The sequence below is a fragment of the Taudactylus pleione genome, unplaced genomic scaffold (genome assembly GCF_031769625.1).
Source record: "Taudactylus pleione unplaced genomic scaffold, aTauple2 ptg000129l, whole genome shotgun sequence".
NCBI classification, from domain to species: Eukaryota; Metazoa; Chordata; class Amphibia; order Anura; family Myobatrachidae; genus Taudactylus; species Taudactylus pleione.
The window spans coordinates 16719365-16735154 of NW_028284531.1; the positions used below are offsets into that span (position 1 = coordinate 16719365).

A 15790-nucleotide genomic window follows, 5' to 3' on the forward strand; every position below is an offset into this window, starting at 1 on the left:
GCCATCGCACAGGGCACCACAGGCCAGGGGGCGCTGTTTGGGCTTGTCAAATTTCTGTTTATTATCATTCTTGCTTGTAGCTTCCTATTATTTCATCCCCAGCATCTCCTGTCCTCCCCTATCTCTTCCCTGGCCCTTCCCCATGAGGCCATTCACCTTTTTTGGGTGCATTATGTCTCTTTGAAAAATGAGGGGGGCGCCAATGCTCTTTCTGGCACAGGGCACCAAAAAGTCTAGTTACGGCTCTGTGCCGAGCCATCAGTCTCCAGGCAGCCATCTGAACAGAGGCTGCTGAACTGATTGGAGGCTAGGCCTCTCTCCAGCTCAGTGAATATGAGCTGAAGCTTGCCCGCCTCCCAATCAGCGCTGGCCGGGACACAGTCTAAAAAAAAAACAGAAAAAATAAAGATTTCAGTGGCCCCAACATGGTCCGGCCCACCGGGGAATGTCCCGGTGAAGTCTAGGGCCAATCTGCCCCTGATAAAAGTAGTGAGGGCTTCACGTATGCGCACACTAGCTGAGTCACTTCCAGGTGTCCACAGCTGAAAAAGAGCAGCCAGGCATCAGAAAGCTGCATCCAAAGGTTGGCAACTATTAAATAACCACAATTAACTGGAAAAAGTACTTCCATCGGATCGGGAACATCTCCTGCTTACCTTTCACTTACGATGTTCCCGCTGTCTCCATACACTAGTATGGGGACAGAAATTCATCAAGCTCCGAAAATACAATGTTTTCGAAGCTTGACTGCGGGAACATTCGCCATCTTCAAATGGTTTTTGCTCCCATACACCCACTCCATCCCTATGGAAAAGATCAAGAATGTTGATTATTGGTTTCCGCCTTGACCCTTTCGTCCCTCCTGGAATGGGTCATGTTGGGAGTCATGGTTATATGCAGCCATATTTACTTGTCAAGTATTGCCTTTAAATGCTCTTTAAAATGCCTTTAGCATCAATTAATAATTCAGATCTGATGGCTGCAAATGTAAAATAAATGTTGAGCAGAAGGAGGCATTTATCACATGGTGTTCGGCATCTGTAAAATACAATCTCTAAGAGATTTTGTATTTATTTTTTAACTCATAGAAGAAGCACCATATTGCCAGACTCCAAAATGGCCGCTGTGTTACTTCCCCATGATGACACAAGGCAGCGCTGGCTGCCGGATGTAAGTATCCATGCAGCTAGAGTCGGTACAGATAGGAAACATGGCCGCGGAAGGGGATGTGGAGCTGGAGCTGGAGACGGAGGAGAACTGCAGCGAGCGGCCGGCAGATAAGCCCCGGAAACATGACAGCGGGGCGGCGGATCTGGAGAGGGTGACGGACTATGCGGAGGAGAAGGAGATCCAGAGCTCTAACCTGGAGACGGTAAGAGGAGCCTGGGAATGAGCCGGGGGGGTGGCTGGAGGGAGTAATGGGTGACTGACACTATATGTCCCGGTATCATGAACAGCTGGTGCCAGGGAGCATGGTCACTGTGCTAGGTAAGATGTAGGGCTAGGGTGGCCTCAGAGGAGAGTAGACTTTCCTGTGGGCCGGTCTAAATATGATGTGTGTATGTATGTACTAAATATATGTGTGTGTGTAATAAAAAAAAAAAAAAAAAAAAAAAAAAAATATATATATATATATATATATATATATTGGACCCTGATTTTCATTATGCCATCACGTTTATGTGCATGTTAGAACTAACGTCCACGGCGCACACATGTACCTGCAATTTCATAATGTATATGAATGTATAAGGGGTCCCTGCAAACAGATCCCCACACTCAGCGCCGGCTCACAGCTGTCAATTGAGGAGGATTTTAGGAGCAGAATTGATGTCCGAAATGGACAACCTGGTGTGGCAGTACAGTATACTGTGTCAGGACCACAATTCTGTTAATAATTTATCATTGATTCTAGGTTTATAGCTTTATCATAAGTACAACACATTACTGATAAGCTCACACTCTCTAATTAAGTTGTTTCTTTTTTTGGTCTGTTTTTTTTTTCACCCGTTAGGCTATGTCCGTTATTGGTGACAGACGGTCAAGAGAACAGAAAGCTAAACAAGAAAGGTGAGTTTCATCACTTATTTTGACACCTACATTTCTTCTTATAGAAAAAAAAGATCCTTTATCAAATCTGAGGGTTCTGGGTCACTTAGAAGTTATCTTTTTGAAATCACCATGTTTGGCACAGTTATTTTAGAAAATCTGACTCCGTTGTGTTGGCAAATTTGCCTTTTGCTGGTAATGCTAAACAAGTATACAATTTTTCATAATGATATTGTTGTTGGATAGCAGCAATGAGTTGCTGTCTATGTTCAATATTTGATTTTAAACATCAAAGCTTTAATTATTCATAATAAAAATACAAATGCACACTGATACAAAGTAACTTTGAATTGGTTTTATTCTGCTGACAACTATGAAGAATGATAAACACTGGCAGCTGCAAGTCAAACAAAAAGCCTTTATTATTTTTATGGCTACATATAGAATCTGATGTTTCAGGAAGATAAAGTCCTATCTCTCTGACATGCTACATTAGACAATGAAAATGCACCTGTCCCTTTCTGTCACACTGGATGTCCCACTCCATCACCAAAACAATTGTTTTTGTACAAAGAACAAATGCACAAATATTTAATTAATATATTATTAAACCATTGGGTCTGCTTACCCTGCACACCCACCCCGGTTTAATTTCACAGACGTTTAATGTTCTGTTACCGCAGAAGGATTTAGCATTTTGTCTGAGTCCCATTTTGTCATAAGTACATTATAATTCTTTTCTGCAACTATCACTAACTTTTTCTTTTTTGTACTCTTATTTTACTAGAATCAACGTTAAGCTTTAAATAATTTATGATAAAAGAAAGAAAGTTCTAGATTCATTTTTCACCCTTATTCATGTAATGGGACTTTATTTTAAATTTATCCATTTGTCCCATTCCGTCACATGGGATGGCCCCTTAAACAGATTAGATAAGAAATTAATCTATATAATATAACCTGTTTTATATAAATATCTTTTCAAGAGGCAGACAACCTGTGGATTCCGCTCTATAACTACAAGTCCCACCAGAGTGCCTCAGGTTGCCAAAGCCTAATGTAATATATTTAATAAGTGACATTCTTACTATTTCAGAGAAAAGGAACTTGCAAAAGTTACCATCAAGAAGGAAGACGTGGAGCTTATTGTGAGTGTGTATTTGTTTTTAGTAATTGGCATCATTTAATGGGATTTTAAAAATCTTAAGCAGTAATGGCCGGCGGTTCAAATCCCGGCAGCGGCAGCCCGGCAAGGGTGAAGATCCCTAAGGTAAGTATCGCTAACCTAATTCTACCCCCTAACCTTCCCTTAGGGGTGCCTAACCCTAACCTTCCCCCCAAGTGCCTAAACCTAATCCCCCCCCCCTTCCCCTGCCTAAACGTAAGTCCCCTGGAGGGGTGTCTAACCCCCCCCCTTCTCCTAGCCTAACCCCCCGGGAGGGGGGGAAGGGGGGTTCGGTGGTGCCTAACCCTAAGTCCCCCCGAGAGCCCTAAACCTTACCCTCCGTTTTTTGACGCCTGTCATTAGTACCACGCCGGGATTAGAGAGTCTGGAATCCGGTGGTCGACATTTAGACCGTCGGCTTCCAGACTACACCCCCCACAGGGGTCCGCAGCATCTTACAGAGTACAAAACCAGAAACCATATGAACAAAACAAGAAAAATTGACTTACAATACAGAACATTGCAGGACACGTACAAGGTTTATACACATTGCAGCAGCCATAATATCCAAGTGAGCAGCGGGACAGCCAAAACCCAAAGGTTTGATGCTGTTGTTGGCAGTGGGGAGGAGATGATGGAATAAGTGGGGGAAGGGAAAGCACATGAGCGAAGAGGGCCCTGCTTGTGAGAGTTTACAATCTAAATGTATCTAAATTCTTCAATATAATGAAATAGTACATTTCACCATGAAAATAGAAAATGAAAATTAGGTGGTGTTTGGTAAGTTATTATTAAATACAGAATTGCGCTTATCTGTGCGAGGTCTATGTGAAACGCACCGTGGTGCTTTTGATCACTGTTCTCAATTCATGCAATCAATGTTTTTCTGGCTTTTTATTTAATTTTTATTTAATGTCATCATATTTTGGCAAACACCACCCAAAACAATGTTGTTTTTTTACTCTGTAAATATTTGTAGGATTATTTTCATTTTCTCCTATTTCCTTCCATGTTCGCTGTCTTAGGGGTCAGTTCAGTTAGCGGCGGATTCTTCCAACTCCTTTGGAACTCCAGCAACAGCACTCTAAATAGAGCTGAATTTGGCCTAAATTATGCATTTACGTTTGCATCCCCGTATGTATCATAGCTTGATGTGAGATCAAATTAATTGGTTGGTGATGTATCTCTCAATCGACTTCTAACTTACATTTTGCAGGCTGTGTTTGAGAAATGATAGTTTGGAGCTGATTGGTTAGTGATACATATTTCACATTTTTATCTCACATCAAGCTTTGATACATATGCCCCTCAAATACCCAATTTAGGGGCTTCTGAATGTACCGCAGAGAAGAACACTAAATTGCCTGCATCGCCCCTAATTGAATCAACCCTTTAGTGTTATTTGCATGTTGCCTGAAGGAGTAGTGAATTTGGATAAACACACTAAGGGTTCGATTCAGAGATGGATTCAGTGCCAATGTTTACATAGTTGAGAGATATTTTGGTACTGCGCATTCGCGAAAAGTCCAGGAATACATTGCTGTGCAAAAGCGAACCCAAGTGCCAAGTCTCATACTAACTTGCTGCTACGTGCTCCTTCCTCCCTGTCTGCCCCATCTGTGTCACACCTGTTTGTCTGCCCCTCCTCTTTAGAATGTAAGCTCTCATGAGCAGGGCCCTCTACCCTCTTGTGCTTCCCTTTACTTTCATCTACTTCTTACTCCCCACTAGGGCACCTAACACTTGGTTGCTTATGCTCTGCTGCTTATCTGGGTGTTATGGCCGCTAATGTAGCAATGTATATTAGCCATGTCCTTGTCCTGCAGTGTATTGTATTGTACTGTAAGTCACTGGTCACCTATTTGTTTATGTACTTTGTAAGGCGCTGCGGAACACTTGTGGCACCATATAAATAAATTATAATAATATGGCGCTTGCAATTGCTTACGACATCGATGACACTTGTGAAGGGGTTTGCGATCCCTGGGTGTACCCGGGTGGAGACTTGAGTTAACCTAAAGTGATCGCGAAAATGGTCCATTGCATGGGCGTGTTATGGCAGTGTCATGGGTGTGTCTGGGAGTGCTGCTGCATTCCCAATAACTAATCCATGTTTAGTTGGACTTGAGTAGACCCTAGGCTACCGCAAATGTAGAGTGTTTACAATCTCTATCGCAAATGCACAAACCATGAAGCCTGAAAGTGGGTGTCTAAATGCCTGTACACTCCATTGCATGTATAGCAGACAGGGAAGGCTGAGATTAGCTATTGAGAAAACTGCTGCAAGTGCGGCTGCATTACCAACCATCTCTGAATCTGGCCCTAGGTCAATGAGAGAGCCTAAAGAACAAGCTCATATGCTGCATTCGGGCAGCTATATTGGGGCCCACAACACAGCTTCCGCCCAATGAGTGTAGCACTAGGAGGCAACATATGATTTTTAAGGTCTGAAAATACCCCATTTATATTTTATTAATTTAATTTTCTTATGTGTTTCATGGTATTCTTAGTTTCTTTTGGAGTTATTTTGCCCTAATACTAGCTATTGTTTGGTTACAAGTAGCTATAGCTACTTGTAACCAATCTGTCAATGCCTTTTTATTTTCATACTTTAAAAAAAAAATATATATATATATATAAAGAATTACGTTTACAACTGTTATAACATTTATCTCCTAATAATATAATGATCTGTGAGTATCAAGCATCATGTGTCCTATGATAGTTTGGGTGATGTGGGTTTCTGGTAGCAACAGGTTTTGTGCTCCTATCTGAGTTTTTTTTATTTTTATTTTCTTTCCAATGCAGATGAATGAAATGGAAATCCCGCGCTCAGCAGCAGAACGCAGTTTGCGAGAACATATGGGAAATGTAGTGGCAGCTCTCATCGCTCTTACTAATTGAGCATCAGGTTTATTATCTTCCTTAAGAGACCTACAGCGATAATTGGAGCAACAGTCAGAACCATCAATCAAGGGGCCTGTTCATTATACAGAGGTGGGCAATGTGGCTTTCTATCTAGCTATTGTGGAAATAAAAGTCCCATCATTCCCTGGGAGGACATGCTTAGACTTGTAGTCCCACAGCAGCAGCTGCACCTACGGTTGCCTTAGATCATAATGGTTTATAACACATTCAGTTTGGTTCAACAAATGGACATATGTAAGTGACACTGGGACATGATGATGTTTTTTTTTCACTCGTATGCTGTCATAATATATTTTGAACAAAAGTAAATGTAAAAAAGACTTGTGTGTAATCAAATGTTGTTCAAACAGAAGTAAGAAAGATACATTTTAATAATGCCAAAATAAAAGGAATTGGTGACCTCTACTTGTTCAGCAATATCTTTTAAACTGACTTTTCTACATTACTATGTATTGAAAATGGAGCCAACATGACTTCTTAAAAAAAATTAAATAAATTGCACATATAGTGTATTTAATTGTATTTTGTGAGTTTGAACTGCCTACAGCATAAAGTGATCAATTTCCATGCCATTATCCATTTGTAGTAACTTGTAGCACTAAGATTGCCTTATTGTAACTGGCCTGTTTGCTTTCATCATTGTTGCTAGCAATACCATTCTTATGAAGCACCTGTATAAGTCAGGCGTGTTGCAGGAATGACTGATCCTTATAAAAACCGCCATTGTCTATTCACACCTAAATGTGTATGAAATAAATATGCACTAAAAATGCTGCATGTAGTTTCTAGGTTTAAGCAAGTTCGCTCAGGATGTCTTCCAGTGCCTAAAACTGCACTAATCTGAAGTAACAGGCTATGTACCTGTAGGGGACAGGCAGAGCTCCAACGGAAGAGCAGTTAGTCGGAGGATCATCTGTCACACTGCACCGACAGTTACTAAAGCTCACACTAGGACGACGGATCGGCCATCCAGCCGATATGCCGTCCTATCTGACATTTGGATGCACTTACCAATTGCCGGCCTGATGTGTCGTGCCTAACACCACAACTGGGCAGGCATTTACATGTGCCAGCGGTTGTGTTGTCAGTCACCGGCGGCCTCTGCAGCCAGTGTACGGGCGGTCGGCTGATCGGCCGTACACACAGCACAATGTGCCGATATATATTGGCCATCGGCTGTGCTGCACAGCTGACGCGGTATGCCTGTGAACGACGATGTTCTCAGATATATCACTGGTACACACTCACTGACGCGCCTATGATATATTGTCCATTCAAGCGAACGGCAGATGTATCGGCCAGTATGTACCCAGCATTAGTCAACCCGGGCTTGACTTTTTAGAGAAAATATAATGGTAAGACATTCATTCTGAAGCAAGACGAGCCAATCCTGAGCTTTGGTTACAGTACACTGATGCAATGTTCAATCAAGCTCTCACCTGCTTAAAAGAAAAAATTCAACAGATGGTTGGCTAGTGCCTCCAACTCCTGACAGAAGTAACACTTCCAGGGGGAGATGTACTAAACCTTGGAGAGAGAGAAAGTACCAACCAATCAGCTCCTGTCACTTTACAGGCTGTGCTTCAAAAATGAGTTAGGAGCTGATTGGTTGGTACTTTCTCTCCAAGGCTTAGTATGTCTACTCCCCCAGTCTTAGTAAAGACATGTTACATGAAACAAGCTGTAATGATTCAGAGATTTGTTACAGGAAATGATCCAGGGTGGTGGCAGATCCATCTGTAGCATAAACCAGAACTAAGATGGGTACAAATCAGATGATATGTCATCCGATCCCGTGGATCGGGCATATCATCTAGTGTGTACCCACTATGCGTGTTTCCTTGGGTCGTTCATCTGGGTTGTTCCATGGAGCGACCCGGCTGCCGACGGCAGCAAGGTCAATGGTGCCGGTGAACGATATTTCTCTTGCAGCAAGGCTGGGGGTACACTGGACAATGGGATTGTAGGTTTTAAATCCTAAACTTCTCCCCCTTGCAAACCCAAGTTTTCGCCGATGCATGATTTTCGCCTGTTTCTGAAGTATCGCCCTATTCAATACCAGGACGTTTTCGCCTAGGCGAATACTCCATAGGCAAAAACGGGCAGAAAAGTTTCTCCAACAAAAGGCAGGAAAAGTACAAAATCCATATTTTGGGGTAAAAATGGGGGGGGGGGGGGAAACTTGGTTCAGAACCCTTTGGACACCCCCCCCAGAATGACTAGGTAAAAAAATTAAAATTAACTTATTTCACCCCAAAAAGACATGTCATTTTTGGGGCAAAAATGTAAAAAGTGTTGGAAAATGGGGCTCAAGTACTGGGACAGATATTTTGGGGTCCTGTAAGGATGGGACAGGTGTTTTTAGCATTGCAGGAGGTTGCAGCAGGTGTATTTTTAAGATTTATTTATTCTGCACTTTACAAACTCCAAAATATACTAGTATCCATTTACATGTACCCCCAATTTAACTACAGCAATTATTTTCATAAAAGACATTACTTAATATAATTTTCCACACTTATGCAAATATGTATAAAACAGCCCTTTGACTCAAAATAAGATCCCTAGTTATATTATGGCTAATAATACACTTCTATATTGATTACTGCGGTGAGTTAGGCTTTATTGGGGGGTACAGACTGATTTCCCCCCCAAAAAAAACACCTTTCGCTGGTTCCGCTATTCGCTGCATTCGCCCATATGCATTTTCGCCTGTTTTACAATTGAATAGGGTGAAAAGCGGGTGCGCGCATTGAGTAAGCAGGTGAAAACTTTGCCAAAACACGCAAATGAGGCGAAAACATCTCACTTTTCGCAGATATGCTTTTCGTGGCTAATTGAATTGTCCCTAAGTATCCAAGTGGAAGCACCTCCCACGGTTTAGATCACCACACGCTCAACGTCCGATAGGGATCCGCTAGCTAGACCTTGGAGGGTTGTCTCCAGTCTGTTTTGATGGCTTCTAGGGTCGTTATCCAGCATTGGTGAACCTCAACATGGGTGGCACGAGCTATGGTCACTTCTGCTGATGTGTTAGTTGAGGGGCTTCACAGTGATTCGCCCAGGGATTCCCTGCTGAATTGGCTGGACATTCGAGGCAGGCTCTGGGTGGGAGGCCATGCAAGCTGGGGCAGAGGGCAGCTTCCGGGTTTCAGCTACGGATGGTTCGGCTTCAAGGGCCCTTTGGCTCTGCTCTTCTCATGCGCATTCATTACCTGAGTGTTCCTTACTCTATCTTCTGTTTGGTAAGAGCGTTTTCTTAGCCAAAATTGGATAATCCCCACTGGCTGGGTAAGCACTTCTCTGCCGGCGGCTTCAGCGTTTCCATGTTTTCGCTCCCCCTTTGCGGTGGGGTGTCCTAAGAAGGTCATTCTCACACAAGCCGATTCTTCTCCAAAAAGGGTTCGATTTCCTGTGGCAATTTTTAGTAACCCCCTCTGGGGACACGGCTCCAAGGCAGCCTAGGGCCTAACTGTGCGTCTCTCTCTCTGCCCAGTTCGCTTGCAAGTAGTAGGAGGTCTACCACCTAGTCAATGTTTATTGATTTTTCACATCACTCTTCCCCAGGAAGGGTCGGTGACATTGGGCCGTGCTATCATGCCACTCCTCTCAGCTGGCATGTTCTTGCCCCAGTTTCACTGCAGGTAAGGAAACTGGGGTTCTATCTCCTTCCTAGGTCAAAGGCTGCACTGCTCATTCTGGCCACTCTTGTTTCTACGTGCCTTCAGCACCAGGGGGTGGGTAGTTCAGTTCCCAGGAACTTCCTCTGATCAGGTATCCACAACGCGGAGGCCAACACCTCCTCGCTAGACGTCTGGAACGCATGTCTTCTGTTTTGGGCAGGTTGTTATACCTCTTCAGTTGGTAATCGACTCAGCCCCCTGTCTATTCCAGGCCCTACTATTCTCTGGAGCCCTGGCTCTGTGTGTTAGCAACACAATACGGTCGGTGCTGCCGCTCATAGTGCGCAAAGAATATATCACAATTCTGCCCTCTTTGGAAGTTCTGCTTGTAAAGGATACCTCGGCTTCATCGTTACGGACCTTCCTACATCGCTTGTTGCAACTACTTCTGTATGAGTGCTGTTTCCCGACTTTTGCAAGGTCCCTTGTCTGCGCCTTCAGTTCTGGGGGTGTCCTCCGACACCTCTCTCCAGCTGTGTTTTTCTTGGGGAGGACAGCGAACGGACCTTACCAATCTTGGTCAAAGGTTTGGTTGATGCCACGTCCATCGACCTTGTGGAACATTTGGTTGTTTGGCAAGTTGGTCTCCACTTAGAGACCATTCAGTGGACTCACAGGAGTCTTAGGGGGTAACTCTCTCCAAACTTGACATGGTTGCTCGACATCTCAATCGTCTCAGTACACATTCTGTCTGACAGCACCTGTCACTGTCCATTGGAGAAGGATTTCCGTTCTCCAGGTTCACTCCGTGGTCCTTCCGGATTGGCTCATTACGGTCACAGCCGTGAGTCTCCTGGGCTGAGGTGCCGTAAAATATCATTTCGGTTCTGGGGCCTTGGGTCACCGTCCACAATGGCTCGGCTGTTCGATGGGTTTGAACTCCAAGCCATCATTCTGGCTCTATTGGGGGGTCTGTCCTCCCTCGCTGGCCAGTCTGACAACGACCCAGTGATGGCATAGGTATGTCTTCCGGCAGGCAAAAGTGCGCTGAGGCAAGGCCAAAGTCTTTCCGGGGTGGAGACCTTTGTTCCGTCTCTCTCAGTGGCGGCCATACTGGTAGTGGGACATTGGACAATGGACTTCCTCAGCAGTTTCTCCCAGGGCAGTGGTCTTCCTGCCGTTCGGAAGTGAGGCTTTCCGCGTGGGGATCTCATGGCCTTTCGGCACGTTTGCGAAGCACCACAGTTTTGTATGGGATCCGGGTATCCGCTGGCTTCCACAAGTGGCTGCCTTGCCTGTTCCGTGGAATTTTTTTATCCAGGGCATGTGTTTTCACTGTTCCCTCAGGTCTCCAGCGGCATTAAGGCTTCCCGAGTGAGGGTAATCCTAGTGGCTCCAGGCTGGCTACGCTGGTCATGGTACGGGGATGTTCTCCCGAGGTTGGTAGGCCCGGGGTGGCGTCTTCCAGTTGGTCCAGACGTGCTGCATCTAGGCTCATTTCTACCAGGGCACTTCCTTTGTTGGTTTTCAGGCCGGGCCTTCTGTGCCTGAGAGTGAGAAAGCTGCAGGTCTTTCTCTATCAGGGTCCGTACTAGGCTGCAAGCCCGGAAACAGTTTCCATCTCGCGTTTACCTCCGGGTTTAGAAACTGTACCTCTCACATTTCTTGGCCTTCCTTCTGGAGGGTTTGGAGGCCAGTTGTCGACTTTGTTTTGTGACGTGACAGGCTTTGGCCCTGTCATTTTTTCTTCCAGCGGTGCTTGGCTCTTCTTTGAAGGGTCCAAGCTGTTTTTACAAGGTGTGCTGCGTATTTAACCACCATTTCATCCGCAGTTGGAGCAGTGGAATCTTAATATGGTCTTATCGGCTCATACGCCAGCTCCATTGGAGTTGTTGCGTTCAATAGATCTTCAGTTAGTTGCTTGGAAGTTGGTCTTGCTTATGGTTATTGCCTTCCCTCTACATAGTTCTGTATTTAGGGTTTGCTAGTCTTCCATGAAGATTGTGCGGTTTTTCGTACAGGTTTTACGATTCCAGCCGACACTGGTTTTGGATTTTGTCCATCCGGTTCTTCCTCCTTTGACGAATTCCCAGGACTGGGATGATCTGGCTCTGCTAGTTGGGCTGAGCTCCGCAGATTTCCTTGGACATGTCTTCTTTGGTACACCGCACTGTTCTCTGCAGGTTCTTTATGACGGGTAGGAACATGGCTGGCCGTCTACTCAGCAGACCCTTGGGTGTTGGATCTGCTCGGACATTACTCATGCATATTCTGGTGCGGGGTGACCGCCACCAGACCAGGTGTCAGCGCCTTCCGCTATGGCGGTGGCGATCTTATAGGCAGCACAACGCGGGACTTCAGCAGCACTGGTCCACCATGTGGTCATCTGGTCCCCTGTCCGCACGTTTGCTCATTTTTATGCTCCAGGGTTTTTGTCTCCTGCGGCACCCACTTTTGGGCGTACAGTTCTACAGCCAGGCAGCCTGAGCGTTCCCTCCTCTGGGGGTGACTTTTGAATGTCCCATTGTCTAGTGGTCCCCAGCCTCGCTGCAAAAGAAAATAGGATTTTTGGTCAACACTGTTGAATCCTTTTTCTTAAACAGGCTGGGAACACTGTGATCCCTCACTCATGCTCAGTCGTGCAAGGTTTGTGGTTCTTGACTGCCCTTTGCCTACTGGTTTGTTCGGTGGTTCTAAACAGTTTCACTGGGTTCTTGCTACACCTTTCTGGACTCTCTTAAAGAAGTACTTGAATTGGGGGATTGCAGGGGGGAGGAGCTTAGGATTTAAAGCTACAGTTTCATTAAGTGCCAGCCCCAACCTACAATCCCATTGTCCAGTGTTCCCCAGCCTGCTTAAGAGACATGGATTCAACAGTAAGTTGACCAAAAAATTCTATTATCGGGCGGTCATTCACCTGATCATGCAGTGTGTACAGACTACCCTATACATCGTTCATTGGCACCATCTGGCTTTGCATTGTCTGGTCACTAATACCTCTTTTCCACCAAAAACCCAGGTCCGACCTGGGTTTTTGGACATGGTTCCAACCCTGGTCAGACCCATTTATACCCCTTTTACACCAGAGCAAAAACCTGGGTTTTTGCTGGGTCTACCCGGGTCGCAGCTCAGTGTAAAAGGGTCTCTGAAAAATAACCTGGGTCAAGTGACCCTGCAATCCAACCCAGGTAGCTACCAGGGTTGGACCCAGGATGGACCCAGGTAATGGTGCAGTGTAAACGGTGCAACCCAGGTTATCTGATCTGGATCATGCCTAAAATGAGAGGATTGGTGGTTGTGGAGCATTCACCTCCCACTTTTTATGACATCACAGGTTTAGCAGGGCAGACCTGAGTTCAGTGTGAACAGGGCTGACCTGGGAGTAACCCAGATCAAAGGTGCAGTGTAAATGGGTCTGACAAGGGTTGGAACCATGTCCAAAAACCCAGGTCGGACCTGGGTTTTTGGTGGAAAAGAGGTATTACACTGCACCTTTGATCTGGGTTACTCCCAGGTCAGCCCTGTTCACACTGAACTCAGGTCTGCCCTGCTAAACCTGTGAGGTCATAAAAAGTGGGAGGTGAATGCTCCACAACCACCAATCAGCTCATTTTAGGCATGACCAAGGTCGGATAACCCGGGTTGCACAGTTTACACTGCACCATTACCTGGGTCCATCCTGGGTCCAACCCTGGTAGCTACCTGGGTTGGATTGCAGGGTCACTTGACCCAGGTTATTTTTCAGGGACCCTTTTACACTGAGCTGCGACCCGGGTAGACCCAGCAAAAACCCAGGTTTTTGCTCTGGTGTAAAAGGGGTATTAGTGTGTGGAAAACTGGAGGTCTTGTTTTTCTAGGTGCCTCCTAAATGTAATCTTGGCCAAAGTTTGTAGCCAAAAGCAGATTGCAGTTGCCTCCTCAGTATTGAGGTAACAGTGTCTAAAAACGCTATATAAATGGCTAGATAGGACCTTTACATGGCTAAAACCATATTAGCAAACAGTGGGGTCATTTTCAGGGTCAATTAAATTGGGTTATAGGTGAGGGGAATGTAAAAGATTAAGGTTTCAGATGGACTTCAAGGTCCATTCTTCAACCCAGGCAAGGCCGGGTATCCCAGATAGTTTCATATAATGCATTCAAGAATATATTGTAGATTATAGAGAAGTTTTTCAATCTTATTATACTTTCAAGAAAAGGAGTATGTATTTTAAATAAGTTGTTTGCATTTCTCTGGTCAATAGCTGAAGAGAAGACCAGCAGGTACTCATTGATGTAGTTTAACAATAATAATTAGCAAACGTCTCAATCCTGCTATAGAGCATACTGCTGCTGGGTATCAGACTGTTGAAGAGAAACAGAAAACTAATAATATTTCCAGTAATTAAGCAATGTAGCTGTTCCTAAACAGTAATTAGCTGAGATATCGTATCTAACATACTTCAAGCATCTGCTGTGAATCACAGTAAAGGGGCATATCCACTACACCAGTGGTTCCCAAACTTTTATAAAGCAAGGCACCCTAGTGCATTAGCAATGTTTTCATGGCACCCCTAAGCCAAAAGTTTGTTATTGAGAAATTCTGAAAAAAATATAGTGACAAATTGTGCTGACCTGTCATCCTTAGGCTCAGTTATGTGGTGGTGGACAGGATTGCGCTTCTGTTTATCCACATATTTATATTACATTGACCATAAATAATTTGATTTGGTGCTGGACCACCAACCTGAGGCACCCCTGCAAGTGTCCTGAGGCACCCCAGGGTGCTGCGGCACACAGTTTGGGAACCACTGCACTACACAATTAATGAACGACATCGTTATCGTTCATTATACTGTGCAGTGGATATTGTGCCCACACTGAACGATATGTCGGTCTGTGCCGGCACCCTCCCTCATCCCCGAATCTGCACAACCTAACGATATCGTCAGGTTGGACAGTAGGTTTAGGCGATGACAGATGCCGACAACGACCAGTGGGAGCATATCCACTGCACGATATTGCGAACGATAAACGTTAGGAAAGTAGTGAAATAAAAATAATTTTAAAATATCCCACTCGCAATTGGCTATACTCCTATATGATACCTTTTTAATGTGTGTAACTCCAAATACCAATGTGGAAAGTGTACAGGTGCATATATACATAGCAAATGTTTACATGCAAAAGAAAATCATCCCTAAAATTTCACACCTGAACTTCCAGGGTAATGTTAAGATTTAATTTTTCATCACAAACAGTTCATGAATGGAGTAATAAGGGCGACTTGCTCACTATGTACTGTGGGTGCGAAGTGGGATAAGTAATTTTATTTTCTCCTTCATCCACCAAGGGACACTGGAGATCAAGACACTGGGGTGTAGATTGGTGGATGAGAGGAGCTGGCACTTTAAATTTAGAAGTGTGAGTGACTCCTCCCCTTCTATCCCCCAGAAACCTCAGTTTTAGAATTGTGCCCGAAGGGAGCTGGTCACTTTGGGCTAAGCTCAGCCCAGTGTTCTCCCCAGAAATGTTTTCCAGCTGGGTGGCATCAAAAAGTAGCCGGGTGGGGGCCTTCACAATTATGCGCGCGCCGGGAAAAGGGGTATCTCCCTTACCAATCCAGCCCGACAGGTCTCAGGCTGCTCCCCCACTGGCTCTCAGTCAAAAGTGCCCATTATGCAGTGCCCCACGTATATTTGTGCCCTTTATACAGTGCCCCCTGTAATTTTCCCCTTTATGCAATGCCCCCTATAGTTTAGCTTTGCCCTTATGCAGTGCCCCCAAGCTGACGTAGTGCCCCCAGACTGGTCCCTTATGCAGTGCCCCCAGGTTTTAAGAGTGTCCCTTATGCAGTGCCCCCCAGGTTTAAATAGTGTCCCTTATGCAGTGCCCCCAGGCTGGCCCCTTATGCGGTGCCCCCAAGTTTAAATAGTGTCCCTTATGCAGTGCCCCCAGGCTTAAATAGTGCCCCTTAGGCAGTGCCCCCAGACTAGTCCCAGCCCCGGTCCCAGCCCAGAATTTACCTTTACTTGCTCCCACTCTC

The 15790-nt window shown here is 45.0% G+C and overlaps 1 protein-coding gene across 1 annotated transcript; it reads left to right on the top strand.

Annotated features, from left to right (window-relative positions):
• Positions 1 to 1151: 1151 nt before the first annotated feature.
• Positions 1152 to 6547, top strand: HYPK (huntingtin interacting protein K). Its single transcript, XM_088473010.1, has 4 exons — positions 1152 to 1372; positions 2015 to 2070; positions 3146 to 3197; positions 6023 to 6547. Exons 1-4 carry the CDS (start codon positions 1181 to 1183, stop codon positions 6116 to 6118), a joined length of 396 nt encoding a protein of 131 aa, XP_088329136.1. The 5' UTR covers positions 1152 to 1180; the 3' UTR covers positions 6119 to 6547.
• Positions 6548 to 15790: the final 9243 nt, after the last annotated feature.

Bases quoted from the DNA above. Each gene is read 5' to 3' on its own strand.
- HYPK (XM_088473010.1), top strand. From the start codon at position 1,181: ATGCAGCTAGAGTCGGTACAGATAGGAAACATGGCCGCGGAAGGGGAT. The intron at 1,373-2,014 runs GTAAGAGGAGCC...TTCACCCGTTAG, and splicing joins AGAGCTCTAACCTGGAGACG to GCTATGTCCGTTATTGGTGA. The intron at 2,071-3,145 runs GTGAGTTTCATC...TTACTATTTCAG, and splicing joins CAGAAAGCTAAACAAGAAAG to AGAAAAGGAACTTGCAAAAG.